The 27,904-nt window shown below is 40.1% G+C and overlaps 2 protein-coding genes across 4 annotated transcripts in view; one reads left to right on the top strand and one right to left on the bottom strand.

The window, feature by feature from the left end:
* The window catches only part of LOC103625621 (unconventional myosin-X), a 79,593-nt gene extending 64,621 nt beyond the window's left edge, over positions 1 to 14,972 (top strand). For 2 of the 3 annotated variants that reach the window (XM_017726657.1, XM_017726661.1), the window contains 8 exons: positions 490 to 613; positions 2,391 to 2,688; positions 3,928 to 4,135; positions 4,884 to 5,020; positions 5,184 to 5,307; positions 6,792 to 7,241; positions 7,981 to 8,172; positions 8,729 to 9,104. In XM_017726657.1, coding sequence (XP_017582146.1) covers positions 490 to 613; positions 2,391 to 2,688; positions 3,928 to 4,135; positions 4,884 to 5,020; positions 5,184 to 5,307; positions 6,792 to 7,241; positions 7,981 to 8,172; positions 8,729 to 8,842 — 1,647 coding nt within the window. In that variant the 3' untranslated portion in view covers positions 8,843 to 9,104. Of the gene's footprint in view, positions 1 to 489; positions 614 to 2,390; positions 2,689 to 3,927; positions 4,136 to 4,883; positions 5,021 to 5,183; positions 5,308 to 6,791; positions 7,242 to 7,980; positions 8,173 to 8,728 lie in introns of all 3 variants that reach the window. The other variant, XM_017726651.1, reaches the window with a different exon arrangement.
* A 1,203-nt stretch (positions 14,973 to 16,175) lies between these two features.
* The window catches only part of LY75 (lymphocyte antigen 75), a 53,485-nt gene continuing 41,756 nt past the window's right edge, over positions 16,176 to 27,904 (bottom strand). The window contains exons 27-36 of the mRNA XM_017727012.1: positions 26,492 to 26,660; positions 25,158 to 25,319; positions 24,121 to 24,243; positions 23,491 to 23,685; positions 22,914 to 23,134; positions 21,643 to 21,817; positions 20,978 to 21,145; positions 19,666 to 19,788; positions 19,044 to 19,211; positions 16,176 to 18,049 (exon numbers count right to left, since the gene is read on the bottom strand). Coding sequence (XP_017582501.1) covers positions 17,865 to 18,049; positions 19,044 to 19,211; positions 19,666 to 19,788; positions 20,978 to 21,145; positions 21,643 to 21,817; positions 22,914 to 23,134; positions 23,491 to 23,685; positions 24,121 to 24,243; positions 25,158 to 25,319; positions 26,492 to 26,660 — 1,689 coding nt within the window. The 3' untranslated portion in view covers positions 16,176 to 17,864. The remainder of the gene's footprint in view (positions 18,050 to 19,043; positions 19,212 to 19,665; positions 19,789 to 20,977; positions 21,146 to 21,642; positions 21,818 to 22,913; positions 23,135 to 23,490; positions 23,686 to 24,120; positions 24,244 to 25,157; positions 25,320 to 26,491; positions 26,661 to 27,904) is intronic.

The raw sequence follows: 27,904 nt of genomic DNA, 5'->3' as shown, positions 1-27,904 counted from the left end.
CAAAATGCAGAAGAGTGTGATCCAGTGTGTATGATAGTGACAGGCCTGGATTTTGAACACCATGGAGCATTTTGGTTGTTCCTCCTGTAAACACATGTAGTACAACCTGACAAGTTGAGAACAGGCTCATTATTACACACTGAAAATGGTTGATCTGTGGTCAGAAAGTCCATTAACCCTATCCTGTTAAAAGCTTGAAGGATATAGGAGAGAGGGATCATGCCATATGTATTACACAAGCCACGCTTGAAGGCAAGATTCTGTGCTTGGTGACCTGTGGGATGATGTAGCGTGGCTGTTCTTGTGTTTAATTTTCAGAAATAATGTACAGGGTAATTTTTAGATATGGATTATGCTTTGATAGCTTAGTACCCCATGGCACCTCCAGAAATTTAGACAAAGGTGGTTGAGCTTGAACCTAAATGTATAAGGGCATCCTGCCAAGGACTGTGCATATTTGAGGATAATTATTTTTTCTTTCTTTTCCAGGAAAACAGCACAAACTTTGAAGTAGTGGAACAGACGTATAGGAGGAACCCAATCTTGCGATACACCCAGCACCCCTTGCATTCCCCCCTGCTCCCACTACCCTATGGAGATGTTAGTGTCAACTGTAAGTATTTTACCCAAGTGACAGAATCCTCTCACATTTGGAGGGTCACTGAGGAGCCTGAGCACCACAAAATGGGCCTGTAAGCTCTCTCTGTGCAGGTGAAGTCTGTTTGGGGCAGTGAAGCCCACAGGGTTCGGGGAGGGAGCAGTCCCTTTCTCTCTCCCTGTCTTCTCTGGAGTGTGTTCTGTGTCCACTGCCTCTCATCATGGGAACACTGAATCTTAAAGTAAATGGGGGCAGATAGTTTATCATTCATCCAGGGGACATGCAGGCTGTGATCCTTTAGCCACAACTGGGTTGCGAGTGGCTCCAGTGGAAATACTGTAGCAGGATTACATCTTGCAGCTGGCAGTGGGGTAGTGTTTCTACAGAAGGTGCTGTAAAACCAGACTAAACGAATCCTTTTTCTCAAATGCGTCAGAAACATGAAAGAGCTAGAGTGATGGGCCACCAGAAAACCAAAGTGATTTGCTGATGATTACAGACTGTTTGACATATTGAAACTGAAAGCTGGTGAAGAACTATAGAAGCGCGTCTCATGTGGAGTGACTGAGTCACAGAATCTTTTAAGAAATTAATTTCCATCAAAGCAATGTATATAGGAAAATCAGTCTGCCACATAGGTAGTGATCTAGCTGTGCTTAGGAAAGTGAACATCAATTTACATAGCTTTATGAAAATGTGAACTCTAGTGGTGAGTACAGAAACAAAACGGCTAACGTGAGGTTTTGAAAGCTTAGAAAAGGAAAAATAAAGTCTTTGTGCAGCTGTATTGATATATCATGCACCTGCATCTTGAGTACAGGATACAGTTTTGCCTTCTACATCTCATCAAAGATACAGGAGATGTAAAAACCTGCCTAAAGATGATCAAAAGTACAGAAGAACTTGCCTACAATTAAGTGACTTAATAGAGGGCAGAATTCTTCAGCCACAAAATGAAGTTTTTAGGGCCAGAATATTGTCAAGGAGAAAGTGAAAGGGTATTAGCTGCTTGCTGTCTGTCACAAGGATCTAATTACATGGCAGATTAAAAGCACAGAAAAAATAAATTCTGAAATACAGAAAAATTACAGAGCAAGCACTTACACTGTGGAACTTACTGTATAGAGCTGTGTCTGTATTGTACAGTTAATACATGGCCACTGGGGAAGCAATTGCTGTACAGGAGATTCAGAAGGACCTAAAGCCCCAGAGATGGGCAAAGGAGAATGCAAGCCTGCATCTGAATGGTATCACACGTATCTGAGCAGTTCAAAAAGCAGACATTTAGGTGCTCAAAAAACTGAAGTTTTGGTCTAAGCATTTTAAATCTAAACAATAGCTATAAGTTGCATTTGTGGTACAGCAATTTGCCTAAGTTCTGTGTTGGCTCAGGGGTCAAAGCTAATACAGGCACAACACAGAATTTTGGAATTACACAGGTCAGGCTTGAATGGCTGCATTCAGGTACCTCAGTTGCAGACACTGAAGCCTGAACTAGATTTCAGTGCTCATTTCCATTAAAACATGACTCTGCTTTTCTGCACAGTATATGCAGAAATAGATTGGCAGTGGTGCCAAATCAGATGTTAGCAAATACTAATTAAAACTGCATTTGAGCATTTTGAAAGGAAGCATTAATAAACTTCAACTATAAGTTTAAGTTCAGGATATGAGCTAATGCTCAGGTTGCTGTTCTTCTGTGACAGATTAGTATAGTTAATTGTAGTGCTGCTGGGCCAGTAGAAAATGAGGGAGATGCTCATCTCTTGTCACCTTTGTGATTGTTCCCCAGTGCAACAAGAGAAGGGTTACAGCAGCTTACAGGATGAAGCAGTGAAGATCTTTAACTCCCTTCAGGAAATCGAGACAGTGTCTGACCCCATACCCATTATCCAAGGCATCCTGCAGACCTGCCATGATTTAAAGCCCCTTCGTGATGAGGTGTACTGTCAGCTCATCAAGCAAACCAACCACATGCCACATCCCAACAGTGCTGGGAACCTGCACCACTGGCAGCTGATGACATGTATGAGCTGCACTTTCCTGCCCAGCAGAGGGATCCTGCGCTACCTCAAGTTCCACCTCCGAAGGTAAATGTCCCTTCCATTTGCAGCCTGTTTCCGTTTACTCTGCTGATCTTTGCTGCCTGTTGTAGTTACCTGTCTCACCCTCTTGCTGTGCAAACATCTTCCTGTGGTGTTCCAGCCTCCTACCATTGCACAGTTCTTGCCACCAGCTGTTCTGTGTATTCAGACTCCCCCCCCTTGTCACCCGTCTGTTGTGCCAGAAGGATGTGGAATGTGAGTTACTCAAACAGAATACCATGAGACTGTGTTGCAGTGGGTTTACAGCTGATGACCTGCTGCTTACTAATGTCCATATAAACATTATCACCCTGCAGGAAAGGTGAGGGACTGTACTTTCATACTCAAGGAAATACATACTACCTTGCACAGGCAAAAAGCATACTATGGAGTAGGAGAGACACTGTAAATCCAATTTATAATTTTCCAAGGTTTGTTGAATTAAGCACGTAATGCTTGCAATTTTTATTTTTAATCTGTTTTAACCTCCCATTTTCGTGAATTAAATCAGTTACATTTCTTCCCAACTCATCTTCAGCATCTAATGCAGCTTTACAAAGCAATATGCTCTGGGGCTGAGCTGCAGCCGTGTAGCCTCGCTCCATTCTTAATAATGAAAAAGGTCAATAAAATCTATTTCATTTCTTCCAGGCTAGGAACGGATTTTTGAAAGAGTGAGATGAGATTTTGTCAATACACCAAATACCTACATCCAGGGCCTGGGTCTGAGATGCTGAAGAATACTCTGTGTAGGCATTTCATTGTTTTATCACTGGAGTTGCAGATAATGTTATACTTAGACCTGCTGGCCTTGGAGGGAAGAAAACCATGTACAGGCATCTGCTTTCTATCTTCTTAATTCTCAAGCATACTGTAAAACTGGCTAAAACACAGCCAGTAAATAAAAAAAAAAAGCAAAACCATTAAGAATAAATGAAAAAAGTTTACATTTGGTTTCATAGTTTTTATTCTCAGTTTTGTAAATTCAGCTAGTCAATCCTGCTATCTTCAGCTGTCACTAAACTCCTGAAAATTTGAACTGCTTATTTCATGCATTGCTGAGAAATGGCACTGAAGTTACTTTGAAATGACTAGTATGTATGGTTTAGGAAATGAGCTTGGTTTTTGTGTGGTTGCACTTGACATCAGCCTCTCTACCAAACTCTTTACTTGCAGTAGTCTAATTTTTAGGGTAATGTATTGTTTACTGTGTAATGGGGTTTTTTTGCTTCTCTTTACAATTAGGGTAAAAGACCTCTTTCCAGACTCAGAAATAGACAGGTATGCACAGTTCATAAGCGATTCCCTGAAGAGAACAAAGACGAGGGAGTTTGTGCCCTCCCAGGAGGAAATACAGGCTCTCCTCACCCGTGAGGAAATGACCACAACAGTGTATTGCCATGGTGGTGGCTCCTGCAAAATAACCATCAACTCCCACACCAGCGCCGGGGAGGTAATGCATGAGTAGCATTAACCAGATGTGAGCACGTCTGTGTCTGGAGAGTGGATCTGTTGAAGGGACACCCTTTCCCCCTTCATTTCCAATTTATCTTTTTTTTTTTTTTTTAATTACAGCTTTTTTTGCTATATGTTTGGGGAATGTTCAGCATATTCTACAAGGCTAGTGCCCAGGTTGTAGAATATCACCTGACTGACAACCGTGCTGCAAAATCTAAACACTTCTGGTGTTCTGCCCTTTGTCTGAGGACTTGCTAAACAGAGTTTTCTGGACAAGTGGACAAGGGGAGAGTCCAGTTCATAATGGAATCCTTCTGAGAGGGATAACTTAATCATTAGCAGGTCACAAGCAGGATTCCAGGTTGCAGTACTCATGTCTGTGAAAACATTAGTGCTAAACAGAAGAAAAAGTGGAATTGTTACTAGAGGAACTGAGACTGTCATCATGACATATGAATACAGTATGTGCCTATATCTTGTGCAGAATTCTAATTCCCCTGTCCTTGAAAGGGTCATGAAGATTGAGAAGATTCAGAGAAGAAAAGTGAGGACGATCAAATATAAGTAATGACTTCATTGCAGGGAATGATCTTTTAGGGTTAGAATTGTTTAATCTGAAAACATGGTAATAAAGGGAGAAATGTGATGGAGATGTATGAAATGATAGGTATCCTGAAGAGGTACTGATTCTTTATTGTGAAAGGAGGAGTGATGCCTACTGTGTGATGTGTCTGATTTTGCAGGTGGTTGAAAAGCTGATCCGAGGGTTGGCAATGGAGGACAGCCGGAACATGTTTGCACTCTTTGAACATAATCAGCAGGTTGACCGTGCTGTGGAGAGTCGGGTGATTGTGGCTGATATCCTGGCCAAGTTTGAGAGGTAAAAGAATGTTTCATAAAACCTTTAATTCCTAGTTGGATGTAACACTGGATTTCAGAACCCAGGATTACCTTCAGATTGTAGTTGCCCTGTGGACATTACAGTACCATTGTATTTCTCCTTACTGTTTTTTTCCCTTCTCATTTTCTTTTCTATCTTACAGACTTGCTGGCTCTGAAGAAGAAGAGGAGGAAGGACAGTGGCAACTGTATTTTAAGCTATATTGCTTCTTGGATATTGAGAATGTTCCCAAAGATGGGGTGGAATTTGCCTTCATGTTTGAGCAGGTAAGCTAACTCTGGGAGAATGATTTTGTTTCCAGGGTGGCAAAAGCACACAAGAGGATACAGAAAACTGGTTTACTTTTCATTGGAAGTGGGAATGCTGGTTGTAACAGAAGAATTTGGTGTGTTGGATTTTTGCCTGTAATCTACTAAGCAGATGACCATTCTCGGGAAGATGAGTATTAGAACAAAAGCAAGAAAAACTAACAAAGGCTTAAAAAAATGGAAGATTAATGGTAATTAACTTTTTTAAAATTTGGTCTTTAATTTTAGAAGGCAGAGAAATTTGGGTAATGATACAAGAGAGTCACTAGAAGTAGCTGCTTGCAGAACATAAATGTAAAGAAAACTGGAAAATCTATCTCTCTGGAAATCAGCTTGCAAGAACAGCACATCACTGGGGTGTTACCAGAACTAACTATGAAACCTATCTTTTGGGCAATTTCTTTTGATTAACAGAGAGGCACTAGAAGAGTACTGCAGACAAAGGAAATGACAATGTAGTTGTCAATATTTTTCTGCTGAGTAGTCTTATTTTTTTAAGTCATTGTACTCCATAGTACAATGCTGCTGGCTAGATCAGAGATCACACTTGTATGAGAGAGCCTTGCAGCTGGCATGCACCCCAGCTGTGTGCTTTGTCCCATCTGTATTACTTCTAATGAACACTGACCTCACCTCAGAAAATCATAGCTGTAGAAAATTACTGAATCTGTGTTAATGGCAGAGTCATGAAGACTAAAACTCACTGATAGTCAAACGGATGGCATGTACATCACTCAGACCATGGGTCCTTTCTTGAAATGAACATCAAGTATTGTTAGCTAGAGAATGTCTAGAAAACCATCAGGAATGACATCATGGTGCTCTGTGGAACCTCATTTGTACCAAACTCCCTGTTGACAAGGCTTTCAGTCTACGCAGCTGTAACTGGCAAAGAGAAGTAACAGTAGGAGGGTAGGTGTTACCCAGGCATTAGATGGATGTGCAAAACACCCCGTTAATAGATTTCACAGGAAACAGGCAAAGAGAAGCAAGACAATTGGTGGAGACATCAGGTGAAGGAGGAAGAGGTAGGAGGTGCTTTTGTGTAATGAAACTGAGGTTGAGAGTCTTGAATTTATTATGTATAACTCTGGTATAAGCTTCACACAGGAGCTGTAGCTGGTACAGCACAAAACCAAATCGGCTCAATTCTGGTCTCTGCCATCTGTTCCAGACCTAAAATGTCTTCATTGTAGGACTTTCTGTACAGGATAGGAGCCCCTCAAAGATCTCTGTCCTGTTCAGGCTTGCAGAAGGGGGTGTTCCCTCCATATCAACCAGTTGCAGACTTCAACATATTTTTTACAATGTCTGCTCTGACCTCCTGAATTATGTCCATCCTGCTGGGATCAGCAGATGTCACAGGAATGTGTACGTGGACCCAGATGTGAATAAAGTGTGCTTTTGCTTTTTAATGACTTTGGGGGACTTTTTGTTTGTAGGCTCACGAAAGCCTTATAGATGGTCATTTTCCTGGGCCAGAGGACACTCTGCAGCGTCTGGCAGCTCTGCGACTGCAGTATCTTCATGGAGATTATTCCAAAATAAGCTGGACCCTTGATGGAATCTACCCAGTTAACAGACTGAAATCCAAAATACTGCACTCAACAAAGAGCAGCAGCAGTACCAGCCACACTCTGGAGAGGAGACGGACCAGCTTCCTTGAAGGGACGTTGAAGCGTGGCTTCAAGACGGGGTCTGTAAAGAAGCAGAAGGTAGAAGAGGAGCAGATGATGGAGATGTGGGTAAAAGAAGAGCTTTCAGCTGCTCGGGCAAGCATAGCACAGAAATGGACCAAGCTGCAGGGGCTCTCTCAGCATCAGGCCATGGTGAAATACATGTCCATCGTAAAGGAGTGGCCAGGTTATGGGTCAACCCTCTTTGATGTTGAGGTGAGCAATTAATAAACTCCTGTAACCACAGCTGAGGAGTATTTTGGATATCAGTCTGGAGAACAGATAGAGCTGTGTGTAACACATTGCTCAGCAGCAGAAGGGAAATTTGGGAACTGGATGCATTTTGCCTTAGTAATCTCAGGGAAAGCCTGCAGTACCCACAATACCCAAGAGTTACTACACAGAGAGCACATAGCAGGCAAGGTGGGGGCATCCTGGTACTTAAGAAAGTGGTGGATAGTGAAAGCAAAAGGAAAACAAAGCTCTGTTATTCTTGCCCACAAGAGGTGCAGCCCTGTTCTGCAGCAGTACAACAGAAACTGTGCAGACTGGGGCATGCACAGCACTGTGCTCAGCCTGCTAGAATTGGAGTCCACAGTTCAGTTCTGTCAGTTCTGTTGCTGCCTAGGTGGATCACCATGGGAAGTTGTGTGCACTCACTATATTATCTGTAAAATAAGAAGTGGAATATTGACTTGCTACATCACTTAAAAATCTGATGAGATCTGTTAGCTATTACAATTATTTATTACTCAACTAGTATTTGACTCACAGCTGTGTCACTTCTGAGTCTTTGCAGCAGAAGTGCCTCCAGTATACCTTCTGCAGGTACCCTGGTTTGTGTATTGAATTGAAATGTCCTACAAGAGCTAGAAACAGAGGGCTTTTCCTTAAATGGAAAATTATTTGATCCTCCACTGCATTTTTGCAAAAGGTCATGTTTCTTTTTCTGCAGTGCAAGGAGGGTGGATTCCCCAATGATCTCTGGCTTGGCGTCAGCACAGAGAATGTGTCTGTCTACAAACGAGGGGATCCTAAACCACTAGAAACTTTCCAGTATGAACACATTGTTTTCTTTGGAGCACCACAGCCCAACACCTTCAAAATTACAGTGGATGAGAGAGAAATGTTCTTTGAAACCTCCCAGGTACGTGAAAACACACAGCCACTTCAATTAAGCTTCAAGGAACAGACAGGTTTCTATGCAAGAACTCTTGACTAATGGACTACACAGCCAAGGGAAAAGATGAAGGGAGCTTAAGTCCAAAGGGCAGGGTACCTCTTCTTGACTACAGGGATGAACAAAAAAAATAGGGTGGATAGAAAGTGAAGGAGGTTGAATGGTGTTCCAGTGCATCAAGAATTCCCAGTTTTGGGCACTCTTCAGTTTGGCTAGTTTTTTTCATTCCTTTCCAGTAGATGAATGGGGAGTTTCACAAACCTTAAAAAAAATAAACAAGATTTATTAACCCTGAAGTTGCTTTTCTTTGAGCTAAAAATATTTTTAAGTGTTGCTACAACCAAGCACAAACTTGTCAAGCCTTTCCCTTCTTACTGTCATGTTCACATTTAGTATCAACATGCAAAATTTATTGTGTCGTGACTGTGGGCAAGGGGAATCTTTTTCAGCAAAATGTCCTGTATGCCTCAGCGCACTGAGGTTTTCAGAGTGCTTATGCTGTATTACTGTGTTCTCTCCCCAGGTGGGCGAAATAATAAAGATCATGAAAGCATACATCAACATGATTGTGAAGAAACGCTGCAGTGTCAAATCAGCCACCAGTGTGGACAGTCATGCAAGCATCTGGACTAGGTGATATGGATGAACTGGCACTAGTTTAGTCATGGGTATTTGCAACTTGCCAGCACAAGTGTAGCAAAGATGTTTTTTAAGAATTCACGTGACTACTGTATTTAAACCTGAAGTGACATCTACAGTACCATAGGATTTGCACCTCTGCCCAAAGACATTAAACAGTAACAACTGTTGTTAAGTACTAATGACCCAAAACCTGTTTTCCCCTTGCTTGTTTGATGAACAATGTACCTTAAAGAAGCAAAGTCAGAAGCATCCTCCTCCTTCTCGTGTGCTCTCTGCTGCTTTCAGTATCACCTGTCATACTGGCAGAAAAATTTACAAGAATCATTTCTGCAGAACAGGAGACAGACTTAAGCTTCCTTAAGAATTTTGAACATGCAGACATCTGGGATCATGTGATCACAGCACGGTCTGCTAAAATAGTATTTGTTTTATTTATTTTGCAAACAAATCTAAAATATAAATCACTGTGGGTTTGGTTTTTTTTTTTTTCTTCAGAATCTGCTAACCATCTGATCTGGTCTTAAAAGGAAAAAGCCTTTGTATAATTGAAGCCACATGGTCCAACAGAGAGGTCAAACCCTGTATGAGAGAGCACGAAACAAAGAAACAAGTAAAAACACCCAAGGTGGTTGTTTACCTTCCAATAAAAGTTCACAGGTACACGACTGTAAAAAGTGGCACTTTCAGTTAAACTACTAAGTACTCCAGTCTAGGAGGAAATTTCTGGAAATAGCTCCACTGAAATAGACCATAAGATGCCATTCTGGGCACATTGCAAACAGCATCTGTTGCCTAAAAAATAATGACTGGTGTTCCCCTGTACAGCCCAGGAGGGGAGATTGTTTTAGTAGCATTTCCAGAAGAGCTGCTCTTCACAAACTCTAGGTATGAGATGGAGGGTGGAGATTTATGGTGAGCAGTTTGCTTGCGTTAAGATCCTTCTTTCTTTAGGGGGGATTTTAGGATGACTGGGGTCCCTGAACTTTAAAGTGAACTGTTTCCTACTGAGTGAATAGGTGCCTAGATAAATTGTTGGAGGCAAGATTTTTACTTCCTCTCTACTACAGGAAGCAGATGCCAAATCCTTCATCTCCCCCAACTTTTAACAAGAACTGCTCACATCACTGGCTCCCCAGGTCCCCATCCAGTCTCCTCTAGGTCCTTAGTCCTCAGCAGAACTTGAAAACAATGCTATTTTGCCAAAAGAACTGCTTCTTGGAGGTTTTTATAGCTACCTGCAATTTGAAGAAGCAGAATTTTTTTCTTCTCCATGAAAGACAACAGCCATCTTCAGTCTCTTCAGAAAGTTGATTTCATTGTTTAAAATATTCAGTATCAGTCCCATCATAAATCAGTTGCAGTAGCAAACAAGAAACCTAGTGTTGAGCCATTTTCTCTGACTCTTGTCTAGTCTTGGGATCCCAGAATGCAAAGGACCATTCTGTTTCTTACTGAAACTGCAGAGCTGTATGTAATACGGGCCTTGTTCCACATTTAAAATTGGCTGTCTCCATTTCTGAAGTAGCAGCAGCTAAGGCCTGTTAGCTATGAAACAGAAATGGCATAGAACAGTAGGAGTCAGTGTGCAACAGGTTCCATTCCAATTCATCATCAAATTGTGCCGTATCACTGATACTGTGTTGCAGAACACTAGTTTTGAGGGTGGCAGTACAAGAAGAAACACTGTACATAAACCCTGCTCCTCTCTCGTTTCCACTACACTGCAGCATGTGCAAACACTCTGTGCACTTGCTACACGATCAGCCTAAGAGGGTGGTCAGTGCTGTGCATCATCCCTTCAGCTGGAGTTTTGCCTTAAATAGCGTCACTGATGGATCCTACAAACACCCCCTTGTTGTCATGAGGAATAAAGAGATGACCAGGTCACAGGTGAGAGAGAACAAGAATGCAGAGGCAACCTGAGAAGCAACACTTTGTATACACTGCATACACTGGCTCAATCTCTAATGTATCAGACTAGGCTTGATTAGCCCTGTCCTAACTCTGCACTAGCTCCATGTTCTGCCTCTTGGGTTGCTGCAGGCAGCTTGAACCCACTTGAAACATAACTCACACTACTATTTGTTGTAATTTTGCTCATTTCTATTACAGAATTCCTTCTTCTTTTTTTAATTTGTAACTGGCTTTACAAGATGAAAGTTTAATAAATTATTGGATTGCACAGGCTGTATTCACTTACAGGCATTGTGTGCCCATGTTAAGGTGTTTGCTTGGAGCTTAACACTCAGAACTTGTAAGCAAAAAGTAGGCGTCATTGGCATGAGGATACAACAGCCTTTCCTCCCAGAAGCAAATTTTGGGGTGAATAGAAAATCGTTTTCTGCTACAATGGGGAAGGTTTTTTTCCAACTTCTGCTTTTCTCTGTGGGGCTGTGTCACACCTTTGCTCAGTGGGAGATGTCCCACAGGTTCTGAGACGGCTGTTGTCAAAGCGGAGCAAGGAATTAATCATCTCCCAAGGCCCAATCTGTGGGATCAACTCCATACCTTCTGCACCTCCAAAGTCATTAATAACAGAAAATCACTTCAGGCTTAAATAAGGTGCCAATCTGCACTTCCTGTACAAGTGCATGGCCTGGCCATGGTGCTCACCTAAGAGCTTGTGTCACTGAAGTGGTAAATTGGGACTGGGAACAGCTGAGCTGTCAGCAACACAGACAGACCACCCCACTAGCAGACAGAAGTTCCCTCAATCCATACACAGGTATGGAATCCAAGCAGTGATGCATCCTCCCCATCATTATGCTCCCCCATATCCCTTGGTCAAATGCTCTGAGAGTCTCAGGACCCTGGAGATTGGTCTATGCAATATAACCTCCAACTGTTTACAGATTATTTTTTCTCCATCTTTATCTCCTTGCATGGACTTTCCAGGTCTTTATTCGAGGCTGCAACTGCCTCTGATTGCTGCAAGCTAGCCAGTCTCCTTTCTGTGCAGCTGCTGAATTTCAAACTGCGCTTGTTTCATTAATACATCTCTATCAAGACAACAAACATGGACTGCTGCAGGTCCACCACAACTACACCACCACACACAACTGATTTATTGAGTGGTAGCCATGAATAACCACCCAAAGTGGTGGTGAACTAAAAGCCTTCTCTGACTCCCTTTTTATATCTGATGATGTTGTCCATGTGACATGCAGTCCCTCTGGGACCCCACCCAGGTATTTCTGTAACAGTTAATTCAAATTTGAATGCTCTAATATTTATTTTATATGAACTAGTTTCGTGACAATTTATAATCAGCACCTATACCATAAACACAAAACAGTTTATACACAAAGACACTGCCTCAGGTAGGTTGTATCACAAGGTCATGTATCTAGTTATTATTGACTGTAAACTTGAAACATTTATTTATAGCTTGTTTTAAAACATACAGCCTCTCCCCATGTAGGCTGTGTGTTCTATCATTACCCTGTGCATTTGCTTCAAAGTAACATGTTCCCCCTTGGGCCTTTAAACAAATCTCACATATTAATTCCAGCCCCCACTGTAAAATACAAACTCGTAAATCAGTGGGATGCAAATTTGCTAGGCTCTTTTCTAGTTTTTGTACCAGAGATTCCTAATGCACAATTGGATATACACCTTGGCCTCATTCCACTGTCAACACAGAGGTGAAGGCCGGGAGCAGGATTGCCAGTGACAGTCACTTACCCCATGTGCCAGTTCAGCGCTGCTCCAGCGTGGCTGTGACACCCAGCTGGGAGGAATCCACCACACGGAGCACCCAGACTCTGCACCTGTGTTTAGGTCTGAACACAACCCAGAGCAAACACATTCAGGTGGCTGATTCCTGGTTCCTGCCATTTGCTACCCAGCACTGGCTTGGGCAGCCCAGCAAGCTACAGAAAAGAGCTCTGGTGTTCCAGAGCCCAGCTCCACCTCCTGCCCATGATGCACCCAGGAACACGTCTGGGGCCCCTCACAGCCCTCAGGCACTGGCCCCAGGCCTTCCCCAGAATGGTGTGAGGTCTCAGGATTACCAATACAAACATGTTCTTCCTGTAAAAGCAAATACTTACAAATCCTGAGTGACTATGATAGTGACAGCTGGAGAAGATAAACTCAGTTGGCTCTATACTGGGTTAGACGCTGGGCATAGTCTTTGCGGGGCCACTAATGAGGCACACACGTTAATAGGAGCAACTTACCTATCTTCTACCCTTTCTCCTGTTGCAGTGTGAGGCTGAAGGCAACTCAGCTGCTTCTTTGTGTCTTGTTACCATGTGCCCATGGGCACAGCAGTATTTAAAACAGGAGCAATCTCCTCCCAGCTCCCCTGCAACAGCTGAATCTTGGTAAGTCACTCTCTTTGAGAAAAGCAATCCAGCAGAAGGCTCATGATAAAGTACTCAGAAATGGTTCTGCAAGATGAGACTGGTGTGGGATACTGAATCTGTGTGGTAGGAGATACCCTGGTTGAAGAAGGTGTAGAGGGAGTCCCCTGGTGCTGGAAGTGGGGAGAAGTGGCTGTTGTCCACAGCAAACTCCCCATTGTTGTGTTGTGAGTACCTGGGCCAGGGTCAAGAAAGCTGCTCGCTCCCTGGCTGCTCTCTGCTTTCCTGCTTGCAGAGGAGGGCAACACATCCACCCTACCCAGGTTGTGACGTCCTGTTGCTACAGGCTGCTCTAGCTGTCCACAGTGGCTGTTGCAGCCCTTTCCCTGCAGCCCATGGCAGTGTTGTGGAGCTACTGGCACTGCTCATCCCACATGTTTCAGCCCTGCAGCTGCTGCTCCGTAGAGGAAGCGGTGCTTTCTGCTCTCCTCTCCTGGCAGCTTGCGCTGGTGTAAGGCTGGCTGGTTGGATCTTGTGTCTGTGGTGGTGTGTTCTCCATTTGGTGGCTTAACAATCAGTGCTGCAAAGCAGGTATGAGAGAGAAGAGGTACAAAGAACAACAGTGTCCGCAGGAGACAACAAAAGACGGAATTTCCGAAACCCAGTCTTTTTCCTCAAAGCAGCTCACAATGCAAGCCCTGGGCAAATGTGACTTCTCACTATCCACACACATCTATAATTCACGCTCATTTAACACAAGATGCTCTTTAAATACCCAGATCATGTTTATGAAAAAAGACATTTCAATGAAAGTTCAGTTGCTAATAGTGATGACATTAAATCATGCGTATTTGTAAAACCATCTCATCCCATTACTTTGTTAAATCTAACAAGCCTTATATGCAAATTCAAATTAAACTTACAAAGTGTAAGCACCATGGTTTTGTACAATTATCTGCTCTGTATAATCTCCTAAAGGGGAACATGACACATAACATTTGAAAAGGGAAGTTTTATAGAAAGCAGGACCAGTACTCTTCCTACCTGTATGAGTGTCCCAAGACAGAGCATGCAGATGATCTCTGTTCTCATTTGTTCTAGCAAAAAATGCATAAGAGGCCACCATAATGCAGGAAGCACATTTTGAAATAATGATTTTGTATTGCTGAAATTCCACTTTTTTAAAAGTCACCTTGAAGTAATTGACTCTATTTATGCTGAAAAGTAGTAAGACAAACAAAAGAACTGTTGCACTGTTTGTAATTACAGTCCCTTCTGTATTGGCAAAGAGAAATCCATAAGGACTTACAGTCTGTGTTGCAGTACTGTGTCATCACAATAAAAACCTCATCTGGTATCCTCCCCTACCCCCTCAAATCTGTTAAAAATCTTAGTTACTGACAGATACTATGATAGAGAGTACAGGAGTTTTCAGTGTGCAAATACCATTGCTGTGGTTCAGCCATAAAGAATATACCCAAGATAATAGTCTTTTATAAGGGCATTTATGCTATGTACAATTTGCAAGTTAGTTTGCTATTAACAGAATATTCCCTCTCTACTACTTTGTCAGCTCTCATTGTAAAACTCCAGAACTAAATGGGAAAGGCCCATTAGAGTGACAACTGAATTTTACTCTCCAGTAACTAATCTGTTTTTCCTAAGCTTAGTTCTTTAATATTGCTCATAGGTGTTGCTTTAAAATTGTGCAGTGTCTGTTCAACTTGGTCAATACGAACTTTATGTATTTCTTGACAACAGAATGAATTTGACTACTTTTAGAAATCTGGGTGTTATATATCCCACTGTGCTCCATACACACAGCAACAGCAGATGCATGAAGGGCCCAAACAGTAGTTCTGACTTGTAGCAACTAAAATTGTCATGTTTGGTCTTCATTTATTTGCAGTTGACAACAGAATGAATTTGACTACTTTTAGAAACCTGGGTGTTATATATCCCACTGTGCTCCACACCAAAAAAATATCACTGGCAGGCCATGCAATTTACTTACTCCTTCCAAAAATGTTTATATGTATAACATATGTCCAAAGCAACAAGCAAATGGCGCATTTGGTTTAAGGGAAAAATGCTGAGAAGTACAACAAAAGCATCAAGCCCAAAGGGTGCTCATCCATAAAGACCTGTTGATTTCTATGTCAATTAAGTTATTGATGAAGAAACACTGTTAAAATAAAATTGCTGGCTGGTGTAATGGCAGATGTGGATTAACCTTTCCACGACACAGAGTCTCCAAGGGCCAGGCAAAACTCAGGAAGAGGAACTGAAGTTTTTGCCTAGAGCTACCAAAGCTGGCAGATAGTCTGTGCTCTGGGATGAAGGAGTTTTAGGATGCCTTCTCAACTCCATTGCTCTGGGACCTGGGAAAGCATTTCTCTGCTGCCATTTCCCTCTGCATCATATTCAGTTTTAAGATTAATGTTTTGAAGCAGACAACCTTGTTAGTCATCTTGGACAATAGGATGTTTCTCCCAGCAAGCCATTACTGGAGCTAAAAATAACACTGCCCTGTGACCAGCAGTCAGAGATTTTGGTATCTGGCATTCAGAGTTCAGACATCACTTAAAATGAATACATCTCATGCTTTAATTGCAAGTGTTACTTGGCTGGAAATAGTTTAACTCTGCCTATATTTTAAGAGGTGTTATGTAGGGAGCCTTTATACACTGCCTTAATTTGGGCCTTGAGGTGCTAATGAACTACACCCTAATTAGAACAAAAAGGCACAGAGGAATGTTCCCTGACTGTGTAAGCCTGAAGCAGCTTGATAAAAGCCAGGTATAACTAAGTTTTCAACTGCAAAAAGAAAGTTACCAGCACTCTTTTTAAATACACCAGAGATACGTGTTACCTCTAAAGTTTTCTGACTGTAGTAACACACACTTACTGGCTTTAATTCTGATCACAGCCCCTGTGCTATGTGCTTTTTAACTCAGTGATTAATGAGCCATACCTTAACTCTGATAACTGCTTCCATGGAAATAAAACCAGTGTAAGCAGTTCAGTGTTTTATTTAACTTTATTTTTTCAATAACAATACTGCCAAATAATCTTCCTGTGTATTTCAAATGAAGTGGGTTATTCAACCTGCACTACGGCCATTGTGCTTATGCAAAAAAGAATTACCAGTGATCAGACAACTTGGGTGTGATGAAACAAACATGAGAAATGGGGCCTGAAAAAATTATTTACATCATTTGTAAGAATAAAATATACAATTTTTAATAAAGAGCATATATCCTTTTGTGTTGAATTAGGATTTTACTACGAATTGCTGCTTTCCATTTCAGATTCACACCTAAAAATGCTCAAAGTATAAACATCTATAAAACTATAAATCTCAAAACGTGGGAACTCGTAAATATTTTTCCCCACTTATTACTGTAGTTAGAAAAAGACAATAACCAACATTTTTTTAGTCCATTAAGTTAGAAGTCATTTGGCAAAGCACTTAGGCATATAAGCTAAACCAGAAGACATCAGGAACCAGACTTTGCAACGTTTCAAACACTTTTCATACCAGGGTAAGTTAAAGAATGAGTATTATTTTCATCATAACTGCATTTTCTACAAGTTACCTCAGGAAAGCAAATGTTCACAATTGTGCCCAAAGTACCAAACAAACAACAAAAGTGCTTACTTCTTTGATCAGCAAGCTACCACAATGGCTCCTTTACTGTGCCCCTTCAGGCTGCTCTTTTAACAGACTCAAAGTGGTATCTACAAGGAGTTCTCTAATTCTCAACACAACTGATAAACACTTGCTTATCAAAATAGTGCAAACAGGAACAAAGAAAAGTGCCATCAACATAAGTAAACTGCAGGAAAAGAAGGCAGTTGAACATTGTGACCTTGCTCTGCTGCTTCAGAGAAATCAGTAGTACTCTTCTCAGCACATCCGGCCACTGTATTCCTATTTACAACCTCCTGCCACCACCACATGCAGAACGGATTTGGTCTTTGGCATATCCTCCTTCATAAAAGTAAATGCACCTGCTCTTTGTACTGTGCGTTTAAAAAAATCAAAAGACTTTTTCAAAACATTAATTAATCAAATCATTGAGTAATTAATATATACAACTCCATCTTCCCTTTCTCCCTTTATAGCTTTCTTTGGAGTGCATAGGAAAGGCTACAGTGACACATCACATACAAAAATCAAGTTTAAGTTTTATGCAAAATACTCAAGTATTTTTAGCATTTATGTACACAAGTTTGTTTACCATATATTCTCAGTCTTTCCTTAGACATATTCTCTATATCTTGTTTCTTGGACAGATGACATATTTCACCTATAAAGTTAGAGATAGGTAACTATAAAATGAGGCATTTAATCCTAGTATAAATAAGTATTGGGAAAAGTATATTTTAAGTGTATTCATTAAAGTGATGTTGCATGAAGTACTGCTGGCATTAATTTGTTCCATCAAAAATTCCAGTAAAGAGATACAATACTATAAATTAAAAAATACAACAGATCTCTGAACACCTTGCATCTTAAAAGGCTGAGGCCAAATGTAAAGAATTACCTTAAAATTTAATAAAAATTGCACTTGTATATAAACAAACTCATTTTAGCCCCAATTAATAACCTTGTTACTTTTCCAGAAAGAATAACACATCGAGTAGCTCATTTCTTATGGCTTCACACAGTGAAGTTCATGCATAAGTTGATCAGAAGAAAGTTTTTCAAAAGCTGTCTTTTGTGAACATATCATCAGTTTCATCATCATTCATCCCTCTTTGATAGCGTACGGAAGAGAAGGCACTCCAGTGAAGATGCTTCTTTTTGTAGAGGTACCATACCAGTCCAGCAATTAAAACCAAAATAATTAGTAGGGCAAATGCTATAGCCACACCGGTATGATTAGAACCTGAAACAGAACAAAAACCAAACAGTTATTATTTAAGAGTTTTGGCAAGAATATTTTGTCATAGGATTGATGCTTAGGTAGCCACACGCTAATACTGCACAGCTAGCTCAGGTCAAGGCAAAATGCTTCATATTAGTAGTCTTTGCTTCATCACATAGTAAGTTAGATGCTCATTCACAGGAATGCATTAGCTTATTTTTGATCATTCTGTTGTTAATTTACTAATATTTAGGTTGGAAGGAACCTCTGGAGTTCAAAAGAACCTACTTGTAAATGCTGCACTCATTTAGAGGTTCGTATACTTCATAAATCTTGTGAGATCTGGTCTCTTGGAATGGAAGGTAATTATACTCCCTTCAGACTGAAAAGATCTTGTTGAGGTCTTCCTTAGTGGCACAAAGTTTTATCTATTCCTGCATTTCCACTTCAGTGGAAATGTATACAAAATCAGAAAAGATTCCACTGCTTCTCAGGTAACTGCTTGCTTAAGGCTCAGGTAACTGCTTGCTTTCCTGTACAAAGCCAAGTATGAGGGAGTAAAGGCCTAAGTCTCTTTCTGGAGCTATGGGATGACATTTCCAGAAGCCTCCCCAAGACTGAAAACATATTCTGTAGTACCTGCTCACTCAGCATCTCTTACAAGCAGAACTCTTTCTGACTCCACCTACACAAACTCACCCATGACAGATACCATGTGGTAAGAAGCAATAGCAACTACTCTACACTCTCTTGTAAGTGGACATTTCAGTTCTCTTCCTTACCCAATGAGCAGACAGTGAGAGCCAGGAGAAGTAAATTCCTAGACCATTTGTCTCTGAATGCAATTTTATGGCTAAACAACAACAGAAGACTCTTGCTTAGGCAGAGGTACTTGATGGGTTCTTTTGTGAATTGCACTTCCATTATTTCAATACAGACTTTATCCAATAAACTAGAAATTCCTGAAAACAGTCTCTACAAAATTAAGTCTCTGCTAAAATCAATGTTTTCGTACCTAAAGGAGCTTTACAAACCACTCTGCTTCGGCTATGCGCACAGTCAACTTTGGACCACTTGCCAGTTGTGGACAGGATAACACTACACTTCTCATTGGCTGCTGCAGTTTTATTCTCCCAGTTGACATAATTAACTGATGAGCCATCCAGCCAGTTCAGGGACTGACCTGTTAAAAAAAGCAAACCAGTCTAGATCACCAAAACGTCCTGTAATGTTACACAATGTCATTCACAATTTATTGATTTCTTCACATTGCTAAAAGGAAAAGGGCTGACTATCCATCCCATATATTAAAAGCAGTAGATACAAACACACAACTTTTAGCCACCCCTCTTCTCTAGACCTTTAGCAATTGATGCACTTGCATCGAACATTGGGCAGCAATAACAGCAGTAGGAAAAATTAATTTCAGAGACTCCTGATTACCCTAAGTGTGCAACAGGAAGAGACTTAACTACAATGAAGTCCAAAGTGCTTTAAAATGTTAAATGAGGGATTCCAACCTCAAGTAGAAGTTACTGTAGGCCACCAACACTACAGAACTGTTTTTATTTGAGGATTTATGCATTTATATTTACAATATGAAACATTCATGCTCATACATTGTTGCTACTTCTTACCCTTAAAGCTCTGATCCAGGCCAAGCCATACGTTCTTGGTGATGAGATCATGTTCCTTTATGTGTGTGCTAACAAACGCATTTTCTTCAGCATCCACTATAGTCAGAAGGGTTGCTGAAGGATCTATGGGGCAGAGGAAACGAGTCAGAATTGCAACCTACAAGGTCTTTCATGGTGCTGGTACACTTGAATTTTCTGTGGGAACAATTACTATGGGAAAGGATTTGCTGCTCCAATAAGCTTTTGTAAAATTAGCTTAGAATAACCTTCAGAATAAAGACAAGATCCTCACATCCCCTAAAATACGGCATGTTTTACGAGATGGCTTCAGATCACTGGTTATTCTAGCAGGTTATACAAAATAAAATGGGAGTAAATTTATTGCAACTGCAGACTACATACATGGAAGATACTAAGAGATATGCCTGTTGAGAATTACTAGTATTGCCCACGTAATAGGTTTTCAAAAATATAGAACAAAAGCTCAGCATTTTGCTGAATCAAGTTAATTTCTAAATCATTCCTCTCACTGTGCCTCAGGGTTTTATGCACAGCAATTAAGGAGTAAGAGGGAGGAAAGCGTATGCTAGAGGCATGCTTAAGAGCGTACCCATCCTCTGCAAAGCCAGATGCTTTCTCTTTCAACTACCAGACCAAGTTGTACTCAATAGAAAACTGCATCTAGGACTGGGTTATTTAGATCCTAAATAGTGAGTCCAATCGCAAGATAATTCCATTAAAAAAAGTTGCAACAGTCACTAACTTCTATGTTAGGGTGATTAAAACTTCTGTGCATGAAACTGCTTAACATTGTTTCTGCAGCACAATTCCCCATGTAGCTCAGCAAAGAAGAGAGAAAATCCTTTAATTTGACATAAAATTAGGTTTTTTATGTGCTTTAATATCTGTAACATACAAGCTTTGAACCATTTGATAGGTTAGCAAGCTCCCTATTAGCAAGCAGCTACAGCAGATATAAGAAGGAAGCCCTGCCAACAGCACTAACTTTGCATGCAGATAAAGTGTTTTCCTCCAAACTGTAAGCATTAAATTCCTCAATCTTCTACAACTGACTACCTGCATTTTATCTGCCAGTGCCAGTGTGCTAAACAATTTGTAGTGTTGCATTATTTTATTAAGAATTTTCATCAGATGTTCCAAGATAAAGCTTGGTATTGCCTTTCCTAAACTAAAGGAGCATAAAAATGGCAAAGTTGAAGTATAACCAGAGTAAGTTTTTAGGTTGTTGGGTTTTATTTCTTCTCAAATAGGGGATTTATAATAAGTTATGTGATGAAGAGTGCAAACCTACTCAGCTTCTGGCAGATTCTCTTAGCTTCTTCCACGTTATACACAGAAAAATTGTAGAATGCCATGTCAAAGGCATAACAGTGATCCCTGTACTGTTCCCACTGCAGGGAGCCACTGCTCTGAGGGCATCCAGAGGCTCTGCTCGCTTGCTTTGGCTCCAATTTTCTCTCTGCAAAGACAAAGAAATTGATGATATTTCTGCTGTAGCAGTTTGTGCACAGTCTCTGGACTAACAGGACAGTAAGTATTAACAAGGCCTACTACCACTACCAACAACCACTATTCAATTATCTTACATTCCTTCTTACTGTGTCATGGATGAATTTATTTGAAAATGGGCATAAGACAAATCCCAAAGGCTTGGGAACCATTTTTTATTGCTTTTTTGTGGATTTTGACATCTGTTGTATATATACTTTGATTTAGAAAAGATACATACATGTGATATTCATATCACAGGTGATCAAGAAGTAACTGGATTTGATTTAGATTTTCACCACTGGAATGATGAGAATTTATCTCTCTGAAGTATTAAAAAGTGTTTTATCATTCCTGATAGAAAACTCTTCTTAAAAAGGGAATCATGTGCAGTATTTCAACTTTCATTTCTATTTATAAATGCAACATGTAAAGACAACTTCACAAAACCTTAAAAGTAACACTTACTGTTTGGAGGACTATAGCAAATGGCACCTTCAGCAACATTTGTACACTTTGTACGGTTCCAAAATCCTTTAGTATCCAACAGAACACAGTTCTCAGTAGTATTTGAATTTTCTAATTCCCAGGGATAGTAGTCAAAGTCACTTCCGTCTGACCATTCAAAATTAGCTTTACTTCCCTGATTAAAGAAAAAAACCCACAACTTTTAAACCACATGACTGTGCTTTAAATCTCATCCATCATGAATTAAGTCATGCAGCAATATTTGTCCCTTGTAGAGTGATAAATTAAAGAGCAGGTGGTCTCATCTAAATTCACAGTAAATAAACGTACAACATAGTTTGCATTTTCTTAACATAGAAATTTCTATTATTTGTGGGAACTGATAAAGTACAGCATGTTCACAACGTGAACCTGCAACGTGCCTGTTTTATCCTGTGGGGAGCATTTTACTTAGTTCCACCCTGCTGTTTCATTTAAGCAATCTGCCTTGCCTGCTATGAACATTAGTGGATACGTTGCAAACTGCTAAACTGTTGAGATGGCCTCAGTGAGTAAAACTGGGCAGCTCAGGGATGGTTTGCAGTGCTAGCTCCTATTTCAGATACATTCCTGGAAACCCCTGACAATGAGAAGTCGGTTGTGAAGGACCCATTCTGTCACAGCACAGGCAGAGGTAGCACATGTATGCATAGAAATGACACACCTCTGCAGAGGGGTATTCCTGCCAACTGTGACTTGGTCTGGCAATTAGTGAGGGGAGCAGGGTCAGGGGCCACAGGCTTTTGGCTCCACAGTAAAGCAGACAGAGAAGGAAGAAGAACTGCAGCTGCCTCTTGCTGTTGTGTTTCCTGGGAGAATGGACACTTAACTTACTGAGAGCCAGTTCCTGAACTGCTCTGGAGAGCCAGTCCTGACCTCAACTAAGCAGGTTCCACACAGCCATGTCTGTCTCTATTTGCTAATGAAATCTCATTCTACAGAGGGCCATGAAGTCTGAAGCCTCTAGGGGTAGCACTGCAAATCACGCTTCCTTGTGCTGCGAGGAACAATGAGGGAACACTGTTATTTTAAACTGTTAGGTATTAGGAAGAAATACCTTAGTGTGCCTACATTCACCAAAATTTAATACTAACACATTACACAGGGTTGAAAATATACTACAGAGAAAAGAGATTCTAAGGAACTGGAAGAAAAATCAGAAAATACTTCATATCTTGTCCAAAATATTATTTACAGATCTGTTACTAACATCCCCAACAGTGTATACTTACATCATGAATTGACAACCCAAGCCACAGAGGATAACCATCCTGTTTGACAACATCTTCTAGAAATAACTGTTCTGATTCACTGTGTACACTTGCTAAATCACTGTTATTTTGTTTGCATGATCTCAGTGCCTCATACCACGTTAATTTTTTCTGAAGGATCCTGTATGTTCTGTTTCCATGTGGAATAGTCTCAGGCAATGGAGGCTTGTGCTGTTGGTGTCCTATTGCAAAGAATAAGATGATAAATTGTGTGCATTTCTTTCACGTTACTAGGAAAACACAGAAAGCTTTGAAATTGATCAGTGTAACCCAAGCATTGAAGTGCTCACTACAAGCCACTTATATCAAGTAAGTTTACTTTTGCTACTTTTAACACTGAGTTCAGCAGTTGCTGGAGGAGCACAGCAAACATTTCTCCTGATCAGAGTATTACAGCAGTGATGCAGACTGACCAGATGACCCCAGATGCTCATGACAGCTGTGCCATGTGTTTCACTAGGAGCAAAACTAAAGCCTTTTTCAGCAGGAACCATGAATTTAAATCATGACTCTCATCCAACACTCCAATACTACTCACCCCTTTCGATTTTACAGGCGAGAATACTGTACATGTTGTAGTGATTAGCATGCCAACTTTGAGAATAATTATAAATATCCCAAAACCCATCAAGATTTACACCAGCAAAAAAACTGTTCTTCTTTATGATAGGTCTTCCCAGCCTCCAGTTATTGTAAGTCAGATGAGTTTCATCATACCACTTGAGAACATTATCTGTGGAAAACATTGCATATTTATTAAAACACTGACATTATGTCTACAAATACCATTTAAGTTTGAATATATTAATGATAATAACAGATACTCGCTTTGGAAAAAATGCTGTGATACCATAAGTTACTCTAAATCAATTCCATATCCAATGCTAAATATGTTAAAAGTGGCCAGGATGAGTAATGCTAAGTCCTGCTTTCCAGGGAAATCAAATTTTGACTAAACAGAACATATTGGATCTAATTATCACTCAAACAGAGAGCATGTCAGGTTATTTTCTTCTAGAAGACAAGTACAAATATAAATCATTGTTACAAGTCTGCATTCACTTTGACTTTAGTTATAAACTGAAACATGGAAGAAACATGCACTTAATCCTGCAAATTTTGTCTCCAATCCAGTTAATAAGGAAAACCCCAAACCCTTAAATCTTACCACTGTCATCATAAATCACACCCAGCCAGACCCACAGAGCCAGACCGCTGAATGAATGAAGCTGCTCAGTAACAAAGTTATTCTCCTCTTCATCTCGAACGCTCAGAACAAATGCTTCGGGGTCTGTTGAAAATTTTTTTACATTACTTTCTTACAAATTCACCTTTCAGTTACAAAAGAAATAAATTTTTTTCTATTACTGTTAACAATTATTACAGATAGGTCAACAGTGTGTTAGGGCCAGATCTTTATAACATAATAACTAATTGAACACTGCAAAAACGATTTTCAAATGTATTATCAATGGTACTATCTCTGGTTTTTTGGATAAGTGTAAGATTTCAGCTCCAGAGATATTTGTGGGTCCTACTGTCACTTCAAGTTGTATGTAATAAAAATTCCCTGCACAGAACACAAAAATATCAGCAAACTTTCACTTGAACATATTTGCTTGAACTGCCCTAGTAAACAAACAGTATTAAGGGAAAGATTGAACTAAAAGCCATTCACAAAAAAATAAAAACAGTTTTTGCAAAAATGAATGTCTGGAGGTTTAAGAGAGGAAAGCTGTTCCTAAGGTTTTAATTTATTCAGGATGAACAGAAAATGTCCATGTGCTTTTCAGTCTATTTATTTTGTTCACCTAAGTGTTCCACACAGCAAAGCTGGGGGCAGCAGGAAACCATGAAGTAAATGTTGCCAAGGGGATAACAATTACCCAAACTATTTAAAACTGGCATATTATAACAAAAACCCCAACCAAACACAAAAACCTTCCAATTTTTCAGAGATGTCAGAGTTCAGCAGTGCAAAGCCACCTCTTTCTTCAACTCTCCTATCCATGCTCTGGCATTTTTTATCAGAGTAGTGCAAGGGCAAACAGGATCAGGCAGTGCAACACTACTGCATTACTGCTACAGCCTGTCTCAACATTCACTCTGCTGTCTGTCATTGTAAGACAGTGACTCAGATCTAACACTCATCTGCCTCAAGCTGATCCAAGTCCATAAATACCTGCAGTATGACAAAGTACTTACTCATATTCCTGCATAAATGATGAGCTTCTTGAGACTTCAGTTCTCTCCATCTATTTTTTGTTATCACAAAAGTGTAACAATTGTTTCTAAATGATATCCAGGGTGTATTTTTAATCTTATGTGGGCACTTCACTTGTGTAACTTGTTCTTTTTCAGTCTTCTCTAAAAAAAGACAAGACAACATCAGTATATGAATTACTAATAACACCACCTGACCTGGCACCCCACAAACCACTTTCAGGTACCACTTAAAAACATGTAAGACAAATAAGTGCCATCCTTTAAATGTGTAATGCATTTTTGCTTTCAGTTTCCTCATGATGGTGATTTTTTTTTTAAGTAACAAAACCAGCAGTAAGCTCTACTAAAGAATACAGATACTTGTAAGTTTTCACAGTTATTTTAATAGGTTAAAAAATAAAATCCCTACAAAAAAGCACTAAGTGTAGGCCAACAATTAAAAGCTTGTATTGCCTCTTGTGCAAGGCAGATCACTGTAACAAATAGGCTACTTCACAGCTAGCAACATGTCAGTTCTATGGCTTTATCTAACACTTGAGGAGTGAGAGGCACTCTTCCTGCAGTTTACCTGGATTGTAAGCACAAAACAGTTAATGGCGTCATAATGCCACACTTTACTGTGACTCAGGATGTACAATGGCTTGTGTTCCCTCACAGACAAAAACCAAAACCATAACAAATCATAATGGTCTCATAGGGAAGAAGTCTGTGATGATCTCTCAGAAAAATCTTTTTCTGAAGGATACACAACTAGCACAGCACTTTCCTGAAAATAAAAAAACCCACATCCTACTATATCCCTGTCTTGTTTAAGGGTTAGAAGGGTTTTGTGAACTTCAGATGATGTAAATTTCCAGTTCAGTGTCTACCTTCTATCCTTCTTCTCCATATAATCACGTACCTCCTCCCTGCATAAGACTTGCATGTCTGAATAGATTTTAGGAGGTCCCAATATTAAGATGTAAATAGTACAGAGGTAGCTTAATCTTCTCCTACATGCAAGTGGGAGAGATTAGTATGCAACAATCTTAGAGAAGCAGTGCAAAGATAGAATCAGCTGGCAATAAGGGTACTGTCTGACCCAATGAATCCATGCTGAATTGATTTCTAAGGAACAACTGGATTAAGAGCAACATGTGCATACCCCCGTTTTTGAAGCCAGTTTCTATTTTTTCATGGCATAGAAATCAGACTGTCTGAGGAAATATAAGTTTTAAAAAGTTGTAATTTTGAAGGTACAACCTGGAATCATCAAATATGTTTCATAATTAAAAAAAGGCCAGCTTTTATAAAAACTATGGTAGCATACATACTTTCTGATGCGTAGCAAATAGCACCTCGATTTTCAGAGGAACAGTCAGAAGTTCTCCAGAAGCCATCAGTATCCAAAACCACACATTCTTCACTTGTTTCTTCATCATCCTCAGACCAGCGACTAAAACTCACATGTTTCCCATCCAGCCAGCCATAATGTTTTCCACCCTAGCATTATTTAAGCAAAAGGCATGAGCTTACACAGTAAAACAATGCAAAGGGCAGAAAAAGACAGAATAATATATTTACACTGGCTAGACATTTTCAGTGTTTCTGGTGAGAACTGTAAGTGTTCCGCTGCCCTCACGATCTGATCTCCTGCTCACAGTATACCAAGCTTTGTTATTTTAAGTTTTGCAGTTGCAAAAATACAAATTAGCTGAATGGCAAATTATCCAAAGGTGATGTTTCACTACTGTGCTTATGGAGGAAGGCCTAGCAAAGGGATGTCCAAATTGCACCATTTGCATCTGCAAAGCCAATGGTGGATGTAATCTCTTGGTCTTGGAAAACTGGTAATAACTGAGAAGAAAGTCCAGTCTCAGTTACTCCATACTGAGTTGAAAGGAATCTATTAAATACTTAATTGATTTAATACATCAGATGTATTCCTGCCCTGGAGGATGCAGGAAGGAAAAACCCACATACAAGCAGCATGCTATCCTTTAAAAATCTTATATTTGAAAGTCTTTGGGAAGTCCCCCTGCTGTTGTGTAATTTGTCTTGTATCTTTCTTTTGTGTCTGACTTCAGCACTGGAGTAACAAGTTCTGTAGATCAGTTGCATTATAATTTCCTTTCATGTGACATTTTAATTGTGCCCAAATAATGAAGTGTTGCAATAGTGAAGAGCCAGTGCATGCCTGAGCTGTATGACCCAAAATGAATCATTTGATCGTCATTTACAGATTAAAAAAATCAAAAGAGAAGGGAAAATAGATTGTCTGGTTTCCCCATCTTCACTAAGATTAAATGGTTGTTTCCATTAAAAATTTAAAAACGTTCTCCATGAAATATATACTCCAATTTCTGTAATTTCTGTTTTCCCCTACTTTGCTGAAGTATTCAGTAGCCCAGTACTGACACTGGAAGAACGTAACACCACAGTGCTAAGTGAGTACCACCCAACTTCGTAGGTAAGGCACTTCTAAAAAAATTCTAACTTTTTTCTTGCAATTATCTCCAGAGTCCTGTGCTTGACAAAAAAAGATAAACCCTGCCAGAAAGCCCAAGCCATTCCATTAACAGTTGAGACAGCTCTCCATCCACAATAAAGATTTTTGACAGGTCCTCCAGATAATATAGATAAAAAGCAGCACCTCCTGCATTATTTCAACATTTTTTGACCAAAAAAAAAAAAAACCACAGGGAGAAAGAAAAACCCACTGACCTGTATCAGAGATGCCTCCCTCA

Source organism: Corvus brachyrhynchos, unplaced genomic scaffold (genome assembly GCF_000691975.1).
Source record: "Corvus brachyrhynchos isolate BGI_N302 unplaced genomic scaffold, ASM69197v1 scaffold490, whole genome shotgun sequence".
Taxonomy (NCBI): domain Eukaryota; kingdom Metazoa; phylum Chordata; class Aves; order Passeriformes; family Corvidae; genus Corvus; species Corvus brachyrhynchos.
Note: the sequence above shows the minus strand (reverse complement) of the source record. Positions and strands in the feature narration are given on the sequence as shown.